General features: G+C 35.8%; 1 protein-coding gene across 5 annotated transcripts in view; it reads right to left on the reverse strand.

Annotated features, from left to right (window-relative positions):
- Positions 1-1,528: 1,528 nt before the first annotated feature.
- The window catches only part of SS18 (SS18 subunit of BAF chromatin remodeling complex), a 104,472-nt gene continuing 87,783 nt past the window's right edge, over positions 1,529-18,217 (reverse strand). For 4 of the 5 annotated variants that reach the window (XM_073212708.1, XM_073212707.1, XM_073212710.1 and 1 more), the window contains 2 exons: positions 15,871-16,004; positions 11,006-11,110 (listed from right to left, as the gene is read on the reverse strand). In XM_073212708.1, coding sequence (XP_073068809.1) covers positions 11,021-11,110; positions 15,871-16,004 — 224 coding nt within the window. In that variant the 3' untranslated portion in view covers positions 11,006-11,020. Of the gene's footprint in view, positions 3,293-11,005; positions 11,111-15,870; positions 16,005-18,217 lie in introns of those variants that run through there. The other variant, XM_037025441.2, reaches the window with a different exon arrangement.

The raw sequence follows: 18,217 nt of genomic DNA on the forward strand, positions 1-18,217 counted from the left end.
ACACTTTTTAAAATGTACATAGCCTTACCCCTAACATGTTAAAAATTTGCTCTGTGGAAATACCCTCAGAAAAGCATACAAAAACAAACTTTGTGAAAACTTTGTTTCTGCAATAGTAAAAAAATTAGGAATAATACAGCAATAGGACACATTCAAAATAATTTCTAACTTAAAGTTGTTAAACAGTATATGGCTTGTATAATCCCATTTTTCTTTGAAAAGACAAAAAAATAACATACATTGGCTTGTGTATGAAAAATCAGTTGGGAGACATGTATCAAACCTTATAATTGTTACCTTTAAGAGATGAAATTATGGAGAATGTGCACTTTCTGCATAATCTATTTTTGCTAATGTTTAAATTATTTAACATGAATAACTTTTTTAAATGACAGAATAGGCAGTGATTCATTTATACAAATTCTGAGATGGTTTCTAATTCATTAACATTAAAAAAACAAAATGTCAAGAGCACAGAGTCCTAGTACCAAGGTGTTTTTTTTTTTAAAGAGTACTTACCTGTAAGAGATACTTATTGAAATATTAAAGGACATACTCTGTCAATTTGTAGGTCAGTATACAGACAACACAAGATTGGCCATGAACTACTAAGTGGATAATTTAGGTTACTTATGGTACAGGGGACTCATTATACTGTTCTCTCCACTTTGATGTATGTTTGAAAATTCCATTAGAAATATTAAAAACCAAACCAAAATCAATGTGCCCCCAACACCTATAGAATAATACTAACATACTCTCAAACTAATCTGGTAGAGTTAAACATTTTTAAATGTTGATCAATAATCACCCTGCTGTTTTCTTAATAGCATTTTACTTCTGGAATTTCATGGGATGGGATGTTATTTCCTCATTTTTACTACATTTTGATAAAATAAAAATTTCAGTTTTAGAATATACAGTCTCCACAGGAATGTCAATTTGGTAGAGAACTGCTGGTAAACTTCTTCTTCTTACTAAATATCAAAGGAGTAAGGTAATTTTTGTCACCACAAATTAAAAACTTTTACGAAATAGGACTGTTATAAAACAATTAAACCTTGCAAATGCACTAGTCTCCAGGAAGAAAGTCCTGGAGGAAATTCTGCTTATTAAAATTGCAATTTTAGTTTCCATTAAAAGGAGAATAAGACAGCAGAAGATGGGTTGGCAAGACAAATTATTTCTTAATGTCAGTTGAGCTTATTTCAAATGAGATAACATATCTATACCAGGTTGGGTTCAGTACAATTTTGTCTCCTCAACTCATTTATCTAATTCAGTCATCTGATTGTAGCCTCATGGACTTCATTTTCAGGGAAAGAATTCTGTAACAAACAGCCCACACAACATGCTGATTACTGAACAGTTAATTCTAATTAACTTGGGCATGGCAAGAGAATTTTGATAAAGTCCTAGAATACAAATATAGTCGGCTTATACTAACTTATATAAAAAACCCACAGCATAGTCTCCAGACAAAACAAGAGCGTCAGAGAGATCTAATTTAAAGAAACAAATGAGAAAATTAAAATCACAAATAATTTATTCTTCCATTAGAGCTGATACAGTTTTAAATAGCAACAAAGTACACATCAGTGGAATATTGGCACAGAACCTATAATCATTTCAATCATAATAAGCCTGCCCATGCTTTATCTGGTCAGACTTGATGTCCATTTTCTACTGACCAAGTTAAAAAAAAAAAAACCTATTCTGACCTTAAGACACACATTTGCTCTCATACACACACAGAGACTCGGTGAAATTCTGCCTCTTGATTATAGCATGTTGAAATCAGTACATTTCACTTATTCAAATTTATGGCACCCCTTTTGTTTTGTTTCCAATTAGAAGTGGGAAAAACCAATTCAGTTATAAAGAATACATCTTATTCTCTGGTTATAGGCAACTACGATGAAAACAGCCACTTACCTTTGGACTAGATGTTTTCAGGTTATACTTAAACAATTGTGGTTATAAACTTCTCAATGCATGATTTCCTGCCCAATGCAAAATCCCTGAATTTGTCTAAAATAATCAGGCACAGGACAGTCTCAAATATGATTAAATATGCCACGCTAATAAACAAAGTGATCTAGAATGCAACGTCTATGCTTTTAATAGAGATCAGAATAAACCTCATCAGTAAGCATTTTACTAAACATGTTTTATTAACCAATATAAAAAAGGGTAAAACGTAAAAGTGCCTCTTTATAAATGGCATTATTTCCAGTTAAGAAAGTTGAAATAAAGGTTTGTAAAGACTCCTGAAATATATATTATATAAACCAATTATCCTTCTGTTAAAAAATAAAATGACTGGATCAATGTTGACTCTTCTTTGCTATCATTTATAAAATGCTGTGATATTTAGTAAGTTCCCTGATTACTCAAGCAAGGTAAAATTAACACTCCCATTTTCAGTTATTGCTATTTTAGGAGAGGGTGACCACTTCATTTACATGAAACTCTTACCAAGATTCTTCAGATCCAACATGAATTCTTATTGCCTCACATTTTAAAACTATATTATAAATGATCTTTATAAAAAGGCTTTAATTCACAAAACCAGAAAGCTTTTTAAAAATGTCTTTTTACTCAAAACTGTATCACAGTGCCCTTGGTTATCTGACAGACAAAAGGATCTGAGTTTCCTGTAAAGAACGTAACAGTGGCCGCGTGGTGTGCTTTCCCCTCTCCTTTATCTTTACCGTACACCATTTTGAGACCAACACAATCAAGCATCCACCATGCTCCAATCCACATTACCAGAGGATTTCTGATTCTGTCCAGGGCGTAGTGTACCGTCTTGCATATATTCACCATATGAAATAAACATAATATACAAAATATTGCTGCTGTAAAAATTGTACATTTCCCTCTTCCCCTTACAAAAGAATATGTGGAAAAGTACTAAATTCCCTTAACCTTCATAAACATACAAAGCTGTTCACACCTTTCAGTCTGTAACAGTCCGTTTGAAACACAGTTCCAAAATCGTTGCAAATTGGTTATGTTACTGTATTTTCTGTCCAATGTCGCCACCTAGGGTAGAAATGTGAAATCAAGAGTATTTTTGAACTAATAAAGCCTTTTACAACTAAGCCACGAAGGCCGCTTACTGATGAAACAGCCACTTATCCACAAGGTTTTTCCAAAAACTAGATGGAATGGAAGGATCTCTTCATAGGGAGGCATCCACAGTGCTGAGGTGACAATATGGCTGCTAACAGTTACTGGCTATTGGAATGTAAGTACTTTTTCACTGCTGGTAATTTCCATACTGTCCCTAAAAGATAAATTTAAAAATATAATTAGGTAACAGCTTGAGCATCATTTGACCGTAAGAGTTTGGCATAGAAAATAACAAATAAGTCTTAACCATTATCACACTACAAAAGCAACTGCATCTATGATAAAAACTGTTATCCATTTAAGTACACAGCATCTCTAATTTCTTCTGCTATTATGCAAATGCAAATGGCTCCAGAATCTTTGAGCTTAGAATAGTACCTGTCACAGTGGAAACTTAAACTTTGGTGAATTTTGTTGAACTCAATTAAGCAAGGGTGAGTGAGGAGTTCTGGTTCTAAATTCTGGTGTGGGTAGATTATATGACAGTATAACAACACTGTGACTATTTAGCTTATTATAATTACTACTATGAATTAACAGCGAGGGTTTGAGGATAAGTGGCAACCAAGTAGAGATATCTGGAAGATAAAGAGAAAAAGAACCTTCTAGTAATAGATACTAAAGAATTTGGGTCTTTCTCTGAGAACAATGAAGTGTCAGCAGTTGTCTTCAGACAGGCAGCTGGTACATAAAATCATAGGAGTTTGTTTTATTACTTTTTTTTGCTTTTAATAAGGTAGACCTCATGAAGGCCTCTAGGCTGACAGGGAGGAGAGGAAAAGAGTACAGATATATATAAGAGATGGTAAATGAAGCAGGAAAATTCTACAAGGAGATAATAATGTCCAGTGTACAATTACTAAGATTAGCTTTTGGAGAAGAGAAGGAATATCTTTTCCTCTAAAACAGAAGAAAAAGGTAGAAGAAAATAGACACACACTAGAAAACAGATTTTTTAATAAAAATTTTTAAATGTGTTTAAAGCAGATGCTCATGAGAGCACCTATTTTCCAAAAACAGAACCTATCACAGTGGAAGAACATAATCAGCTCACTGTTTCCTTTGCTAAATTTCCCCTCCAAGTCACACAAACTATTTTGTGTCAGGAAAGTTGTCCAGAGTTGAAATACTTCTATAGTAAGAACTTCTATAGTAAGAAATAAGAACCAGGATCCTAAAAGTTATAATTCCATAGAAATAGAGATGCTTGATAATCTATTGAATGCCACTGTATTTCTAATGGAATAATGCACTACAAATCCCAAGAAAACTCCTAAAACTTATAAGCAAGATTTCAGGCAAGGTTAACATAAAAAATCACTTTCCTATATACAAGCAATGCCTGAGTAGAATTTCAAACTAAAAACAAAATACTAAATGGTATTAGCACTCCCAAAGATGAAATAACTTAGGTATAAATTTAACAAAATGTGTCAAATCTGTATGGGAAAACTAAAACACTGATGAAAGAAATCAAATAAGTAAATAAATGTAAAGATGTTCTATCTTCAAGGATAGGAAAATCAGAATTGTCAAGGTGACAGTTCTTCCCAACTCGATTTAAAAACTCAACACAAACCCAGTCAAAATCCCAGCAAGTTATTTGGATATTGACAAACTGATTCTGAAAGTTTATATGGAGAGGCAGAAGACCTAGAATAACCACACAATATAGAAGAACAAAGCCAGAGACTGACAATATCTGACTTCAAGACTTACTATAAAGCTACAGCAATCAAGACAGCGTGATTTTGGCAAAAGGACAGGAAAATCAATTGAATAGAACAGACATGAACAGTCAATTGACTTTTGACAAAGCAGCAAAGGTAGTATTATGGAGCAAAGACAGTCTGCTCAACAAATGGTGGAACAATGGGACAGCCACATGCAAAAAAAAAAAAAAAAAACAATCTAGACACAGATCTTACACCCTTCACAAAAACTGACTCAAAATAAATCACAGATCTAAATGCAAAATACAAAACTATGAAATGCCTGTAAGATAGGAGAAAACCTAGATGGCCTTGAGTTTGGCAATGACTTTTTAGATACAACATCAAAAGTATGAGAACCAGGAGAGAAGTAACACAATATCAAAAGTATGAGATTCATGAAAGAAGTAACTGATATGCAGGATTTCATTAAAATTATAATTTTCTACTCTGCAAAAGACAATGCGAAATGAAGCCAAGAAGACAAGATTTGCAATAGACATGTCTGATAATACCAAAATATACAAGGTGCCTTTTTCAGTAAATGAATGGATAAACAAACTACGGTAAATCCAGAAAATGGACTATTTTAGCACTAAAAAGAAATGCCCTTATCAAGCCAAGAGAAAAGTTTAAATGCATATTATTAAGTGAAAAGCTGGTCTGAAAAGGCTACATACCATGTGATTCCAAGTATATAACATTCTGCAAAAGGCAAAAGTATAGAGACAGTAAAAAAGATCAGTGGTTGCCAGGGGTTGGGGAGCAAAGAGAGATGAACAGGGGGAACACTAGAGGATTTTCAGGGCAATGAAACTATTCTGAATGACACTGTTAGAGTGGATACATGTCATTATACATTTCTCAAACCCACAGAAAGTACACCACCAAGAGTGAACCCTAATATAAACTATGGACTTCAGGTGACAATATCAATGTAGGCTGACTAATGATAACAAATGGATCACTATAGTGTGAGATACTGAAAGTGGGGGACACTGCAGCAGGGGGAGCAGAGGGTAAATGGGAAGTCTCTATACTTTCTGCTCAGTTTTGCTGTGAACCTAAACCTGCTCAAATTCATAAAGTCTATTAAAAAAATTACAGCATGTTTCTAGTCAAGATAGATTAACGCTCCAGTCTGAAAGAATCAAAAACTATACAAAACAAATGAAATTACCATATTCAGGACACACAACAGAAGGTAACAAAGGACAGTGGTTCATGAGAAGTGGGAAACAAAGGAGGTGAACTCTGATTTCAACATCTCACTGCATATACTGAGAGTTCCACACTGCAGGGCATAGAGGCAAAGTGAGGCTGAATCTGAATTAAGGAGATAAAGCAGAGTCTGGAGAGAAAAAAGGAGCTAGATTTCATAGGACACAGTACCAGAGAGGAAATAAATGCACAGAGAGAGAACTCCTATAGAGGAAACCTCCTGAGTACTCCGCACAGTACTAATATGTAAATATGTGCAAAGAAAATATCCAAGTCTGAGGAAAGAAATCCCCAAAAGGATTAGAGGAAACAATACTTGGCCTTCACAGAGGAACAGAAATAGTGTTTATTCCCACTAGCCAAAGTGAAAACCTCAGAATTCAAAGGTACTGGTTTGAGTACTCAAAAAGGTTTCATCTTAGTAGTGGGAATATTTAGCCTAGGACAAAACAGTGCTCTAGTCCTAACAAATCTTAAGCAATCCCCAAAAGAGCTTTTTCTAAACAGTTTAACTGCATCCCAAAATGAAGTCCAAGAATATTTCTAGGAATACAAATATATCCATCATCTGACAAAGTAAAAGTGATACTCGCAATTTCTGGCAGCCAATCAAAGACTATGATGCATTCCAAAGATGAAGAAAGTAAGATCCATAGTGAGGAGAAAAAACCTAACTTAACAAAACTGGTCAAGATGTTAGTATTACCAGAAAAGGATATTAAAAGTTTGATCACACTTACATTTGAGATGTCCAAATATTTAAGCAAAGACATGGAAGAAAAAAAAAAAAGACCCAGAGATGAACTTTTAGAGATGTAAAATACAATGTCCATTATGAGAAATACCTGGGAATGGAGTAGAAGAAGATAAGACAATGAACAAGAAAAGATTAGTGAACTTCCAAGACATAGGAAACAGAGAAACAGAAACTACTCAAAATGAAAAAGACATAAAGAATCAAAAAATAAACAGAAGACCAATGAACTATGGCACAACTTTAAGCAGCCAAATACACACGTAATTGGAGTCTGGAGAAGAGAAGAAAGTGGTCTAAGGGTAGACAGACAAAAAAATTTGGTCAGAATTTTTACAGATTAGATAAAAACCAAAAAGTCACAAACCAAGGAGCTATACAAACCTCAAGCATAAAAAACAAATAGTTTTTTAGAGGGAAAAGGTGACACCTGGCAGATAATATAAGCAAGAAGACTCTGGAACCACATCTTTAAAGTGCTAAAAGAAAACAACTATTCCCAGGAAAAATACTTTTCAAAAATGAAATGAATACTTTTCAGACATATAAAAGTTGACAGACTCTACCTTCAGAAGATGTGCTAGTTTTACAAGAAATGTTAAAATGAAGTCCTTCAGTCAAAGGAAAATGGTATTAGATGGAAATACGGATCTACATAGGAATGAAGAGCACCAGAAATAGTAACTACTTGAATAAATATATAAGATTTTTGCTATTATTTAAATATTTTTAAAGAATAAATGATTTTTTAAACAAAACAAATTCCACATATGGGGTTTAAAACATAAAACTTAATCTGTTGAGCATAAGTATGAGTAATATTTTTCTGGACACGTCTCCCCAAGCAATGAAAACAAATGCAAAAAACAAACAAGTGAGACTATATCAAACTAAAAAGCTTCTGTACAGCAAAGGAAACCATCAGCAAAACAAAAAGGCAGCCTATAGTATGGGAGAATATGTTTGTAAAGGATATATCCAATATCCAATAAGAAATTAACATTCAAAATATAAAAGAACTCATATGACTCAACACTAAAAAAAAAAAAAACCCAGTAAGAAAATGGGCAGAAGACCTGAACATTTTTCAAAAGAAAAAATACAGATGGCCAATAGGCACATGAAGATGTTTGACATAGCTAATCACCAGGGAAATGCAAATCAAAACCACAATGAGATAATCACCTCACACAAGTCAGAATGGCCACAATCCAAAAGAAAAGAAGTAAAGGTACTAGCAAGGATGTAGAGAAAAGAGAACCCTCCTACACTCTTGGTGGGAATGTCAATTGGTGTAGCCACTGTGCAAAGCACTATGGAGGTTCCTCCAAAACATAAAAATAGAAATACCATAAGACCAAGTAATTCCACTTCTAGGATTTTGCCTAAAGAAAACAAAATCTTTGATTCAAATAGATATATACACCCCTCTCTTTACTGCCACCTTATTTACCACAGCCAAGAGATATGGAAGCAATCAGAGCATTCATCAATAGATGAATGGATAAAGAATGTGTGGTACATACATACCATGGAATATTATTCAGCCATAAAAAAGAATGCAAGCCTGCCATTTGCGACAATATGGATGGACTTTGAGGGTATTACACTAAGTGAAATACACCAGGTGGAGAAAATAAAATACCATATAATTTTACTTACATGTGGAATCTTAAAACAAAACAAAATGAACAAAATAGGAATAGACTCACAGACACTGAAAAATAACTGGTGGTTACCATTGGGGAAGGACTGGGGTAGGTGGGTGGGTGAAATAGTTGATGGGGATAGAGAGACACATTTTAACCATCATAATAATTAATGACAGGGATGAAAGTATAGCATAAAGAATATAGTCAATAGTTCTATAACAATTTCCTATGCTGACAGGTAGAAACTATACTATTTGGGATGGATATTTAATAATGTAAGTAATTGTTGAATCATGATGTTGTATACTTGAAGTAATATAATACTGTGTATCTATACTTCAATAAAAAATTTATATGTATAAAGTTATTAACAATAACACAAAGTATGAAATGAAAGTGAACTACCAGGAGGTTCTTTTACTATACATAAAGTGGTATCACTTAAAGGTACTGATACATGCTACAGCATGCATGTACCTTGACAGCATTATGCTAAGTGAAAGAAGCAATCACAAAATCATATCCTGCATGAGTCCCTTTATCTTCAATGTCTAGAATAGGAAAATCTATACAGATAACAATGTAAACAAGCTATTTCCTAGGGCTAGATGTTTGGAGGAAATGAATATACTAAAAAAAAATCCCATTGAATGTTACGTTTTTAAATAATGAATTGAATGGTATGTAAATTTTATCTTAAAGATGATTTTTTTTAAGAACTAAAAAATTAAAAATAAGACAGAAAAAGAGAAAAAGGAGGACAAAGAACAGGAAGGACTAACAACAAAAAAATCAAGGTGACAAACTCAACCACATCAATAATCACATTAACCATATGTTTAAAACACCTCCATTGTATCAGAGATTGTATCAGATTGGATAAAAAAGTAAGAACTAACTACATGCTGCCTTCACGAGATAAAATTTAGACATATAAACATAAATACATTAAAAATAAAAGGATAGAGTATTTATCTTTCTAGAACTAATCCCAAGAAAAGTTGGTGCAGATATATAAATATCGGACAGACAGATTTCAGAGCAAAGAATGTTACTGAGGATAAAAAAAAGTTACTTCATAATGGTAAAGGAGTAAATTAAGACATAAAAATCCTAAGAACACAAATAGATTAAAAAACATAGCATTAAAACACATGAAGGAAAAATCATTTGCCATATTCCAACACTGATTTCTGATAAAAATTCTCAGCAAACCAGGAATCCAGAAAACAAACCATACCTAAAAAGGACATCTTCCAAAACCCTGCAACATTTTATGTAAGGTATCCATCCCCCTAAGAACAGGAATAAGACAAAAAGTGTCCACTCTCATTATTTCTCTTCCACACTGTAGTGGAGGTTCTAGCAGGGGGACAGATACGGTGGAGGAGGTGAGAGCACTCAGGATGGAAAGGAAGCTAATGGTCTTTTATTCACCAACAACATGATTTCTATGTAGAAATTTTGAAGGAATCTACAAAAAAGCTATTAGAAATAACAAGTTAGTTAAGTTTGATAAAATATCAATAAAAATAAACTATTTCTTTATAATCAGGAACTAACAAGTGAAAATTTAAATTTAAAAAAAATTTGCAATACTATCAAAAAATGTAAAACAATAACAGGTAAATCTGACAAAAGCTGTGTTATTTAAAACAGCACACTGAAAACTGTAACACTTCTAAAAGAAATCAAAGGGACAGATATGCCATGTTCAGAGGTTGGAAGATTCACTGACATAATGTAAAGATATGAATTCTCTCAAAACGGATCTACAGATTCAAGGCAATTCTAATCAAAATCTCAGCAGGGTTTTTGTAGACATTCACAAGCTGGTTCTAAAATTTATATGGAAATGCAAAGGACCTAAAATTTACTGAAAAAGAACAAAGTTGGAATACTGACAACATATGTTTTCAAGACTTACTATAAAGCTCTGGCAATAAAAACATCCCTGGTGTAAGGATAGATAGATTGGTGTAACAAAGAGAGTCCAGAAATAGACACATTGATGGGTAACTGATTTTCAGCAAAGGTTCAAAGGCAATTCAGTAGAGAAAAGATAGTCTTTTCAAAAAATAGTGCTGAGAAAATTAGCTATCCATTTAAAAGAAAAAAAAGATACAAATTCCAATTCCTACTTCACACCACATATAAAATTAACTGAAAATGGATCAGAGACTTATACGTAAATCCTAAATATATAAGACTTCAAGACAAAATCATAGGAGAAAATCTGTGACCTTGAGTTAGGCAAAGACTTCTTACCGAAAGCATTATCCATAAAAGAAACAACTGATAAACTAGATTTTCAAATCATATATTTGATAATTATATCTATAATATATAAAGACCCCTCAGTATTCAACAGCAATAAAATAACCAAATTTTTAAATGAACCAAAGACTTTAACAGTCATTTCAGGTAAGATACATACTTGAAAAATAACCACATAAGAAGATGGTCATCATGATTAGTCTTTTGGGACATACAAACTAAAAGTACAATGAGTTATCACTACACATATATTAGAACAGGCAAAATTAAAAGACTAACCATACTGAGTGCTGGCAAAGATGGAGACAAGTGGAACTCTCATACACTGCCAGTGGGAATGTACCGGTGGTATCACACTGGAAAACAGTTTAGCAGTATCTTAACTAGTTAAACATACACTAACTAACCATATGAACCAGCCATTCCTGTCCTAGATATTTTTCTAAGAAAAATGAAAGCATATGTCCAGTCTTGTACATGAATGGCCATAGCACTTTATCTCTAAGAGCCCCAAATTGGAAACCCAAATGCCCATCTATAATTCAAAGGATAAACAAATTGTGGCACTTACATATAATGGAATATTGTTTGGCAATAAAGAGGAATTAATTGTTAATATATACAATACAAATACACATCAAAATAATTATGCTGTGTCAATGAGGCCAGACCAAAAAAGAACATACTATATGATTCCATTTATATAAAATTCTGAAAAATGGAAACAAATCTATAGTGACATAAAGTAAATCAGTAGTTGTCTAGGGAAGGGCTGATGGTAAGGGAAGGGATTTTGAAGGAGCACGGGGCAACTTTTAGGAAGAACAGATATTTCATTACTTTGATTATGATGATGCTTCACAGATACATAAACATCAAAATGTACCAAATTGTACACTTTTAGTATGTGCAGTTAATAGTATAATTTTACTTCAGTAAAGCTTTTTAGATAAAGAGGGGTGGGGAAATATAAGCAGTCCCCTCTTATCCAGTTTCATTTTCCAAGCTTTCAGTTACCGTGGTCTGGAAGTAGATGATCCTCCTTTTGATGTATCATCAAAAGGTCAATCAACAGTAGTCTAACACTATGCCACAGTACCTGAGTCATTCACCTCACTTCATCTCATCACGGGACAATTTGCCATCTCACATAATTACAAGGAGGTGGGCGAGCTCAGCACAGTAAGATATGTTCAGAGACAGACCCCATCATATAACTTTATTACAGCATATTATTGTAACTTCTATTTTAATACTAGTTATTAATGTTAATCTCTCACTGCCTAATTTATAAATTAAGCTTTATCACATCTGTGATTCAGGCATAAATGTGGGGAGGTCTGGGAGAGTCTTGGACCATATCCCCCACAGATAAGAGGGATGACTATACAGTGAGGCAATGGAGTCCCTATTTTAGACAGGCAGACAGTGAAAGGCCCCTTGCTACGACATGGTGGCATGGCACCACAGAGCTCTCATGTGAGGGAGCAAGCATGCAGGACCAGGAGCAGGGCTCCCGGCAGAAAAGGGGCAGCAAACACAAAGGTTCTGAGCTAGAAACCTGCCAGCAAACAGGCCAATCTGACTGAGGCCAAGTGGAAGAGGGCTACAAACAGAGGTGAGGTTATGGAGTAGTGGCTGGGACACAAGTTCTATAGGGCCCTGCTGGCCAGTGTGACATCTGGCTTTTACTCTACATGAGACTGTAGCCACCACAAGGTTATGTGCAGAGAGGTGGCACAAGCTGGCTGACGTTTCTGAGAGTCGCTCTGGGTCCTACATGAGCATGTCCTGTAGAGGAGGAAGCAAGGCCTGAAGGAGACGGCAACAGCCCACCTGAGGGATGGCTGTGACCTCATGGGTAAGAGCAGGAGGCTGTAAAAAATGGCTAGATACTGGATGCATTTTGAAGGAAAAGGTGATGAGAGTTTGCTGGTTGGCTAGGTATTTGACTTGCAAAAAAGAGAGGAGTCAGGGTGACTCCAAATTTTTAGCTTGAGGAGCTGGAAGAACAGAGGAGAGACTGACCCAGGAATAGCAGCCCACTAACAAGAATTTCCCTCTCAATTTTTCCCCCTTTGATTCATGTTGTATGTTGCTATGGATTCCATCTGCCCAAACCATCACTATGATTGTATTAGTACTGGGTGTAAGAATCTGTATTGATTTTCCATCGCCTTTAACTATCTAGAAGAGGTGAAGTACTTCTTCCTACTTTTTCTAAAATGAAGAGACCAATGGATGTCTGGTTTGGGACAGAGAGAGCAGGTGAAACAGAAGATAAATGTGGGGAGCTACTAACACTAGAATAGCTAAAATGGCCCCCTACTCATGACCTTTTTGGTGGGGAAGGAGATGTGGCTGAAAGCTACCCAAACATCATGGGTCTTTATCCACAGTAAGTCCAAAATTCCTGAGAATATTAGGGGGCGGAACAATTATGATGAAAAAGAAAGCATATCTCATATTTACATATTATCTATCACACATGATATCATATAGCATGTTTACTAAGTACCAGCCACTGCTAAATGCATTCTATACATAATTTAAATCCCTTCAAAGGCTCCACACCGATGTCAGGATAAAGTCCAAGTCCCCTAATAAGGCCTATAAAAGTCTTCCTAATCCAACTCCCACTCACCTCTCCAGTCTTGCCTCTTCTTCCCCATGCTTCTGCATTACTGAACCACACATCTTAACACTAGCGCTTTGTGAATGCACTTCTTTCTGACTAGAATACCCTTCCCTCCTCTACATCTACCCGGCTAATACCTACTCACCCTTGGGCCCTCATGCTTACACTGCTCAAGGAACATTCTCTCTATATCTGGGTTAGGAGATTCCTTCACAAAAATCTTGCCTCTCCTCATCCAAGTACTTCTCACACTCTATTACATCATCTACTTACTTAAGTTCCACCTAGACTTAAATTCACAAAGGTAGAGTTCATGTCTTTTTTTTTTTTAAGGTATCATTGATATACAATCTCAATGCTCAGGTTTCACATGAGTAACATTGTGGTTACTACATTCCCCCCTATTATCAAGTCCCCCACTACATACCCCATTACAGACACTGTCCATCCCCATAATAAAGTGCTATAGAGTCACTACTTGTCTTCTCTGTGCTATACTGCCCTCCCTGTGCCCCCCCCATATTATGTGTACTAATCATAATGCCCCCTGAATCCCCTTATCCCACCCTCCCCATCCTTTCCCTTTGGTAACCGTTAGTTCATTCTTGGGTTCTGTGAGTCTGCTGCTATTTGTTCCTTCAGTTTTTGTCTTTTTATTATACTCCACATATGAGTGAAATCATTTGGAGTACATGTCTATCTAACTTTCCAACATACCTCAACCTTAGGTACTCATCATATAAATGTTGCCCAAGAAACATTTACTTAATGAACAATGTTAAGTTTAGGGTATTTAGGAATATGAGATTTAAAGAGAAAATGATTTACAACATGGTTAAGTCAGAGGAAATGACAAGACATCCAGAGAGAGAAGTTCTGTACACAGTTGGAAAAGTGAAACTCAAAGTTGGGTTGAGAAGGGTGGGCTAAGGATACTGAAAATATATAAGACAGGGTGAATGCAGAGACTGAGAAGAACACTGAGCGAAGGGCTGATATTTGGATAAAGGAAAGATAAGAAACAAGTAAAAAAAGGCATGAAGGAATCACTAGAAATCTAAGAAGAACTAGCTAGCACAGTAATAGATAGAAGATAAAAAAGACCATTTAAGAATGAAAAGAGGAGCATGTTAAACGCTAAAATCAAAGAAGATCAAGAGGGTCAGTTGCTCTGCTAGCCACAGGGGCTGTGACTCTTTTACGCACGCAGGACCTAATACTGCGTCTAGCACACATGAAGAATTAACAAATATTTGTTGAATGAGGGCATAAATTACCAGAATCTCACTTTTTAGAAAATTAACTGATTAATTAGAATGAGCCTAAATTTTATCTGCTCAGGACTCTTGCCCTTGAATACTTATTAGCCAACACTTATTTTACTTTTAAAATCTAGACAGAACTTCTGCCTAATCCTTTATTTAGTTAGTTGTAGTGCATTAAAAAAAGAAAATCACTAGTTTGTCCTAACCCTTAGTTTAGGTTTCTTGTGACTCTTACTTTATCACTTAAACAGGAAGTGTTAGTACAAGGGATGAAATAGCAGTGACAAAAGAACTATTCATGCCTCAAGTCCTAATTAGTACTCATGTAAGCTGTTCTCAAATTACATCATCTACTCTGACCCTGGAACCCTAACTTACAAAAACTACAGTGTAGCTGAACAGACCAGATTATCCTCTCTAGGAAGTCATTAGACAAACCTGAAATCAACCTACAGAAATTGCCAACATAATAAATCATTTCCATATAAAGTACATATGAGAATATTCACAAAACAATGATTGTGGCACTGATTATAAAGTCCAAGAAGTTTACTGATGAAAAGAAGGAACCTAAATAAATACCAGGTTCAAGAGAACACAGTCATCTGAAGATGAGATATACCTTCAAACATTTCAAGACAGAAGAAGAGATAACAAGAGAGAAATGTTATGACTACTTGAGACAATGTGTGTATGTATGGAAGGCAGTAAGTATGAACTGAAAGAGAAGAGAAATGGATGTGAAGGAAGTGTGGTACATATGCTTTGGTGAAGATGAGACCTAATAAAAGCACTGACACCGATGGACTCCACATCTTGGCAAGCCAATGTACTGTCTTCAACAATAAACAGGAGGGAGATCAGAGAAATTACAACAGGGAATGATGTTTGGAATATGCCTCGGGATAAAGACAAGAGAAGGGAGAGAGAGAGAGAGAGAGAGAATATGAGTGGTGCCTGGAGATTAAACACACTTTACATGTTACAGTAATTATGACAGACTGTGCCAGCATTCTAAGAAAAGACTAAAAAGTAACACACACACACACACACACACACACACACATGTATATATATATATATATATATATATATATACACACACTTTTTCTATTAACTGATGTTATGAAAATGAGCCTTTGAGTAAAAAATGTTTGACCTAATCAAGAGTGAACAAACAATAGGCAATGACTTAGTTGGCCTGATAACTTACCTGGTCATATCCATAAGGCCTCTGCTGTGGTGGCTGTGGTGGCCCAGGCTGTGCTGGCCTGTAACCCCCATACTGCTGACCTTGCCCTTGTGGGTAATTAGGGTACTGTGGTCCTGGAGCACCCTGGGAAGGACCTGCAAAGTAAGTAACACAGACAAAAGCCAGATAAGAATCTAAGTTTCTAAGAACCCTGGAAAAGGTTTAGAACTAGATGTTATTATATTTTTACACCTGAACTAAAAAGGACAGTTTGGTGTCTTGATTTTCTCAAATCCTCTTTGACATAGTATCACAAGTTTATAATAAAAGTGAAAAATATACCATTGTGTACTAGATGCTTTGATTCAGTGTAATTACTGTGCTGTCCATTAGCTTTTAAAAATTTCTATGTCAAAATGAATAAAGAGCCTCAGAAATTGTAAAGAAGGGTAACTCCAAGACATTAAGAAAATTCAACCATACCCCTAAATTGAAAGTTAACCAGTATAAGCAAGAGGCAAAAGAAAAAGCAAGAAGAAGATTCAAATTAAAATAATGTAAGAACTTCTAAATCAAGTTTGGAAAACAGTATTTTCAGCTACATGACTCTAGATTTATGCTTGTAATTACCAAAAGAATCACAAAGAATAGCTTTACATGTAAATTCTAAATTTATATTTCCAATCACTAAAAATGGTTTATCGCAAACTTACCACAATATTTGCAAACAAACTAAAGGAGACTTGAAAAGCCACTTGCATATAAAAAAATTGAATTGAAACTTATACTGTGGACTAATCACTTTTATTACTTAACCCATGAAAACAAGTGATTTCAAACTTCAGAGATAACAAGGGACTAATCTGGCTTGCAAATAACTATTTCTATTTCATACATTCTACTATTGTCTATTGTAAACAATGCTTTATAAAGCATAAGCTGAAAAATTTAACACTTATATGTTCTCTATCACAGCCACTTGAAACCAGGCACAAAAAACTGATGGCAGACAAAAGTGTCAAAAGAGAACAATAAATTTCAAAATTAAAGAAATTTGATCAAAGGACATCATCAACTAAACAAAAAGGGATCCTACAGTATGGAAGAATATATTTGTAAATGACATATCCGACAAGGGGTTAACATCCAAAACATATAAAGAACTTACACACCTCAACACCCAAAAAGCAAATAACTCGGGCGGAGCCAAGATGGCGGCGTGAGTAGTACGCTGGGAACCTCCTCCCAAAAACATATATATTTTTGAAAACACAACAAATACAACTAATCCTAAAAGAGAGACCAGAAGACACAGGACAATAGCCAGACTACATCCACATGTGCAAGAGCCCAGCGCCTGGTGAAAGGGGTAAGATACAAGCCCCAGCCTGGTGGGACCCGAGCATCCCTCACCCCAGCTCCCGGCGGGAGGAGAGGAGTCGGTGCAGGGAGGGAGAGGGAGCCCAGGACTGCTGAACACCTAGCCCTAGCCATCCGCAAAAGAGCACAGACACAGTACATGCGTGGAGGGCTGGAAACTAGGGAAACAGGGCAGCAAGACCTCTGAGCAGGTCCCGAAGCTGATGCCCCTGTGACAAAGAAAAGCGAGTGCTTTTTGAAAGTCTTAAACGAACAGGGACGCAACAGCTGGACGGAAATAACCCAGGTCAGAGTCCAGAAGCTGAAAATTCCAGGGAAATCCAGGCACACTAAACCCCTGGGCAAGAGCTCTGTGACCCCACACAGAGGTAAACAGCCAAAGAGCCCCCCGTCCATTACCCCTCTGGGGTGTGGCCATAGCAGAGAAGCAGCCAGAGACTGGCCATACCCTCAGCAAGGGAGCTTCCTCCATACCAGCCAGGCAAGACACAAAGACCCAGTCTACATGCAATTGCCCAACACAATCCACTAGGGGTCGCAGTTGTCCCAGTAAAGAAAGGCCAGTAGCAAGTGGAAAGTATGGCTCTCCCAGCTGACAGTCCATAGCACCTATCAACATGAAAAGGCAAAAAAACTTGATCCAGACGAGACTAACCCAGACAGCTTCGGCATCTGCTACATCTTCCCCTGAGAAGGAACCTGGGGACATAGATTTAACCAGTCTTCCTGAAAAAGAATTCAAAACAAAAGTCATATCCATGCTGATGGACTTGCAGGGAAATATGCAAGAACTAAGGAAGGAGAATACAGAAATAAAACAAGCACCAGAAGGACTTCAAAACAGAATGGACGAGATGCAAGAGACCATTAATGGACTAGAAAACAGAGAACAGGAATGCAGAGAAGCTGATGCAGAAAGAGATAAAAGGATCTCCAGGAATGAAAGAATTCTAAGAGAGCTGAGTGACCAATCGAAACAGAACAATAT

Source organism: Manis javanica, chromosome 9 (genome assembly GCF_040802235.1).
Source record: "Manis javanica isolate MJ-LG chromosome 9, MJ_LKY, whole genome shotgun sequence".
Classification (NCBI taxonomy): domain Eukaryota; kingdom Metazoa; phylum Chordata; class Mammalia; order Pholidota; family Manidae; genus Manis; species Manis javanica.